The sequence below is a fragment of the Natator depressus genome, chromosome 10 (genome assembly GCF_965152275.1).
Source record: "Natator depressus isolate rNatDep1 chromosome 10, rNatDep2.hap1, whole genome shotgun sequence".
Lineage (NCBI taxonomy): Eukaryota > Metazoa > Chordata > Testudines > Cheloniidae > Natator > Natator depressus.
Window position 1 is genome coordinate 44,585,178 of NC_134243.1, and position 6,000 is coordinate 44,591,177.

At 47.4% G+C, this 6,000-nt stretch overlaps 1 protein-coding gene across 1 annotated transcript in view; it reads right to left on the reverse strand.

The window, feature by feature from the left end:
* OAZ2 (ornithine decarboxylase antizyme 2) overlaps window positions 1–5,663 on the reverse strand; it is a 28,795-nt gene extending 23,132 nt beyond the window's left edge. The window contains 1 exon segment of the mRNA XM_074964889.1: window positions 5,320–5,663. Coding sequence (XP_074820990.1) covers window positions 5,320–5,663 — 344 coding nt within the window.
* Window positions 5,664–6,000: the final 337 nt, after the last annotated feature.

Sequence of the window (6,000 nt, forward strand, 5' to 3'; positions counted from 1 at the left end):
TTCCCTGCCCTGAAGTGCAATACCACCAAGATGAAAGCAGCCCTCACAGTTCAGAAGCAAGTGGCGATAGCCCTCTGGAATCAATTTGGAGTGGGCAAATTGACTGTGGGGGCTGCTGTGATCCAAGTAGCCAACGTAATCACTGAGCTGCTGCTATCAAGGGTAGTGACTCTGGGAAATGTGCAGGTCATAGTGGATGGCCTTGCTGCAATGGGATTCCCTAACTGTGGTGGGGTGATAGACGGAATGCATATCCCTACCTTGGGACCAGACCACCTTGGCAGCAAGGGGTACTTTTCAATGGTGCTGCAAGCACTGGTGGATCACAAGGGATGTTCCACTGACATCATCGTGGGATGACTGGGAAAGGTACATGACGCTCGCATCTTCAGGAACTCTGGTCTGTTTGAACAGCTGCAGGAAGGGACTTACTTCTCAGACCAGAAAATAACTGTTGGGGATTTTGAAATGCCTACAGTTATCCTTGGGGACCCAGCCTACCCCTTAATGCCGTGGCTCATGAAGCCATACAAAGGCACCCTGGACAGTAGTCAGGAGCTGTTCAACTATAGGCCGCACAAGAGCAGAATGGTGGTAGAATGTGCATTTGTATGTTTAAAAGCATGCTGGCGCAGTTTACTGACTCGGTTAGACCTCAGCGAAACCAATATTCCCATTGTTATTGCTGCTTGCTGTGTGCTCCACAATATCTGAGGGAATAAGGGGGAGACGTTTATGGTGGGGTGGGAGGTTGAGGCAAATTGCCTGGCCGCTGATTACATGCAGCCAGACACCAGGGTGATTAGAAGAGCACAGCAGGGCACGCTGCGCACCAGAGAAGCTTTGAAAACCAGTTTCATGACTGGCCAGGCTACCATGTGACAGTTCTGTTTGTTTCTCCTTGATGAAAACCCACCCACTTCGTTCACGCTACTTCCCTGTAAGCCAACTGCCCTCCCCCCTTTGATCACCACTTGCAGAGGCAATAAAGTCATTGTTGTTTCAAAATCATGCATTGTTTATTAATTCAATCACACAAATAGGGGAATAACTGCCAAGGTAGCCCAGGAGGGGTGGGGGAGGAGGGAAGCAACGGGTGGGGTGGTGGATGAGGGGAGGAGGGAAGGACAAGGCCACAGTACACTTCAAAACTTATTGAATGCCAGCCTTCTGTTGCTTGGGGAGTCCTCTGGGGTGGAGTGGTTGGGTGCCCAGAGGCCCCCCACCCCACGTTCTTGGACATCTGGGTGAGGAGGCTATAGAACTTGGGGAGGAGGGCGGGCAGTTATACAGGCAGCATGTCTGGGGCTGTGATCCGGAGCAGCTATTTGCCTCTTTGGTAGGCTTGCCTGAGCTCCTTAATTTTCACACAGCACTGCTGCGGTCCCTGTTGTAGCCTCTGTCCATCATGCCCTTGGAGATTTTGGCAAATATACTGGCATTTCATCTTTTGGAACGGAGTTCTGACAGCATGGATTCGTCTCCCCATACAGCGATCAGATTCAGTACCTCCCATTCGGTCCATGCTGGAGCTCTTTTGCGATTCTGGAACTGTATGGTCACCTGTGCTGATGAGCTCGCCATGCTGGACAAACAGGAAATGAAATTCAAAAGTTCCTGGGGCTTTTCCTGTGTACCTGGCTAATGCATCTGAGTTGACACTGCTGTACAGAGTGGTCACAATGGCCAATACTGTCGAATTGCATCCACTCTACCCCAAATTCGACCCAGGGACGTCAATTTCAGCGCTAATCCCCTTGTCAGGGAGGAGTACAGAAATCGATTTTAAGATCCCTTTAAGTCAACAAAAATGGCTTTGTCATGTGGATGGATGCAGGGTTAAATCGATCTAACACTGCTAAATTCGACCTAAACTCGTAGTGTAGACCAGGGCTAAGTTGCTTTCTAATCCATGGCCATCACCAAGATATCTGTTTGGCTCTGGAATGTATAATATATATATATCACATGGATTTCAAAATGGAAAAGATTCCATTTCAATTCCCACATCACTATGGTAGAATTAACCATGGAGATTTCTTTTAAACTGCACATAACAGGTTCTGAGTAAATATGGGAGTGTTCATTTTTGAACACGCTCCTAACAAAGACGACAGGGTTGAGTAACGGACTAACTTAAGTCAGTTTATAAAGTGTCTTGGTATATCTTTTTAATATTTAGAGACAAACATGTTCATAGAATGTCTCTTCAAAACACATGACAGAAAATAAAAGTCAGATGCATCCTCCAGTCCCTGTTATTGTCTGCACAATTCTGATAATCTTAAGAACCAATACACAGTTTATTCAGGACTCAAAACTATCAACCGATACAAGTAATAAAATATCCTTGCTGAAAAAGAAACCACTACACTTGAAGATATGGTTGGGCAAATGTATCACTACTGATTATGAACTTGTCAGCTGACAATACGATCAATCTTTATTCACTGGATGAGCAGAGCCCTGCAAATCTGTGGCACAGGGCTCTACAAATGAGGCTTGAAAATTGCTTCTCTTTAGAAGCTCCTTCAGAAGTTAAGAATTGCTCTGACTTTCAGCTTTATTCACCAACTAACAAGTAAAATTTAACTAGGCCAACAAGAATTGCTAACTAAAAGATAACTCCTAGATCTGCATTATAATCTTGGTACCAGAAGTGGAAAAAAACTGCATAAAGGGAAGAGAATTAGTTTAAAAAACAAAACAACAAAACACAATTTCATATCTAGTTTAGAATGCAACATGACCAGAAAAATGATAGCCTTTTCTAGGGACATGCAGTACCCTGTATATCATTCAAGTGTGAAAGTTAATTGCATCATCTCACTAAAACCACTCGTTGAAATATACATATACTGTATTCTCCGTATGTTCTCAACTAACATGCAGGAATAATCCATGCATAAAATAAGTTTATCCCAAATTTGCAGAGGAAAGAATCGCCTACTCTGAAGCAGCCCTGATTCTGTTTTGTAAAGTTTTTTTTTTTTTTTTTTTTTTAACATCAGCTCTTTTTTTAAGACTACCAAAGGCTTAATACTCTCTAGTTTCCATTACTTGCCAGGGGAGAGTCATATGACAGTCAACTCACTGTACATACTGTGTTGGGCAGAAGTAAAACTCATTCCTGTGTCACATTAATGCCTTTGTGGGAAGCCTCCACTTTTCCCACGTCAACATAAGCAATCACCATTAGTGAAAGGTTTGAACACTTCCCTTTTTTCCTCATACACATAAGATGCTCCCAGGAAACAGGAATACCCTCTCTGGTGATCAACAATGCCTACCCCATGACAGACAATACCACAAAAGCATTTTAAGGTGACTGAGGTTTAACAAGAAATCCAGAGATTCAAGTCTCAGGATACAAAAAGAATACTATAGGGTAGTTTTATAAGGGATGTTCACCTAATGGAAGATCAATTTTTGAAAAACAGGAAAGACTAAGGGAAAGTGTTAAATAGTGGATACATCATTTTGTTTTCCACTTATCACTATCAATTTCACATTAGTAAACACCTGCTTCTAGATATTACACAGATTAAGTCATTCAGCTGTAAGAAACAGCTCTCATAAGAAAATTACTGAAGGGTAAATTCTGCTTCTGTAAGGAGTGGACAGGATCACCTACCAGATCAGAATTTCAAATTTAGGCATATTAACTTGCACACAAATATCTCAGACACACAAATTGGGTGAGGTAATGTCTTTTATTGGACCAACTTCTGTTGGTGAGAGAGACGAGCTCTTTGTCAGCTCCAAATCTTGTCTCTCACCAACAGAAGTTGGTCCAATAAAAGACATTACCTCACTCACCTTGTCTCTAATATCCTGGGACCAACACGACTACAGTAACACTGCATACACAAGTAACCTGACGTGCATGGGCACATTAGCCTGGCACACAAACATATGCAGTAAAATCGGCTGGGCATGACTTTGAAAATATGGCCCTATAAATCTTTTCTAGATATAGTTTTTATAATCCCTTGAACTGGGTTTTATCTTCAGGACAGATAACGTATAAGCAGGATGAATATATAGGCAAATTACTGTGTTAAATTTTTTGAGTTAAGTTTAAAAGGAATGCGAGACATTAAGAAACACTAAGGAAAAAGCCTTTAAAAATGTGTGAACATGACATTTCTTATGCCTTACATATGACTGAAAATAAAAGACTTACAATTAATTATTTCACTTTGTGAACACTCGAAAGCTAGACTAATTGTTCATGTCTAATTCTAGTGGATGCAAGCAAAGATCACCACCTCACTGCTGACCTGATTTCTAGGTCCCTGGATGGAATTACTTTATTGTTTACGTAACACTTAAAGGCCTTCAGGGTTTTTTCCAAAAGCCCTGTGATGAGAAGTCTCATATACAAAGTCATTTTGGTTTTATTACACTTTATGTTTAGAAACCACTTATCCAACCCCCCCCCCCCCATGTAATGGCAGAATTAATACTGCAGAACACTTTAGTTTAGTATGGTGATAGGTTTCAGAGTGGTAGCTGTGTTAGTCTGTATCAGCAAAAACAAGGAGTTGTCCTTTTTTATTTGAATGCTCAGCTGCTTCCGAGAGTCTACCCTGATTTTACCAGAAAGCAGGGTATTGAGTTGTAGTCAAAATCATTTTCCCAAGATGTAAATTAGTGACACTTTATTATCAGTTTGCAGCCAGAGGCAGCAAAAAGGTGAGACCCCCTTAATACTGCCGACTCAGCATTCAGCTTAGGTAACAGCTAAGAATTACTTGAGGGGAACGTTCATAAACAAAAAGCCTTCCTGTTTTGCCAAACATCCAGTATCTGTTTAAAAGCGCCTGTGACGTTTGGTTTCCAGTGAAAGCGATAAGCCGGCCCCCGCAGACAGGCCATTCGAGCGGCGTTCCTGCTAGCCCCTTCCTAAACCTCAACCCGAAAGAGTGCACGTTTTGCTTGGGGGAAAGGCGAGTCTCTCTAACGCCTCTTTCAAAACCGGGGCACGATTCAGTTTGATGGCACCAATTCCAAGCCCCACCGAGAGGCCGAGCGCCGGGTACCCTTCCCAACCTGGGCTCCCCCAAGCCAGATCCACCTCGCGAACAAACCCACCCCTAAAACACCCCCTCGATGTCAGGGCTCGGAAAGGCGGCCCTTCGCACCGTGGCCCAATGGCAAGCCCGGGCTACGGCCCCTCAGCTCTAGCAGGCCCAGTCCGGCCCCCCTTGCGAGCCCGCACCCCGAGGAGGTGTCACGCTGCACAGACGAGCTCCCGGGGCCCGCTGCTTCCTCCACCGGCCCGGCGCTCCCCGGCGCAGGCCCCACTGGGGTTACCAGAGCCCGGGAACCCCCCGAGCTGGCGCGGAGGGCCCGGGCCTGTCCCGCAGGGCGCCCGCGGCCGGTACCTGTCCTGCGTGTTTATCATCCTCGGCGGCTCCGCGCGGCGCGGGCTCTGTGCGGCGGCTCCTCCTCCTCCTGTGGGGCCGGCCGACGTGCCGGGCTGCTGTGGGCTCGCGCTGGGTCTCGGGCCGCTCCGCGCACAGGCCGCACGCCAGCTCCTCCCGCTCCGAGCGCCGAGCTCCGACTGAGGCGCGCGGCGCCGCGACCACGCCTCCCCGCCGCCTAGCCCCGCCCCCGCCGCCGAGGCGCCTGGGAAACCGCGGCCTAAACAAAGGCATCGCTGCGCTCCGCCCCCTCATCCGCCTCTTCCGTGTGCTGCGCACGCGCCGAACTGCCCAGGCTGCTGCGCGCTGTGGGGGACTTCAGCCAGCGTCAGCAGCGAGGGCAAGGGGCAGAGTCGGGGTGTGCGCGCCCTGCGCGACCGTGCCCGCCTGCGGGTGTAGCTGTGATGCGTGAGCACCCAGCGCGCCCAACGCAGGCCCGAACCCCCAGGCTGGCTTTCCCAGTGAGGCTGCAAAACCAATGTTTGCGGGGTGCCCTGAGCTGCCTGCGGGGATACGAGCCCTCAGGGTTTGTGGCTTCACATGTTTCTGCAGAATCACCAGGGCTAGGCAC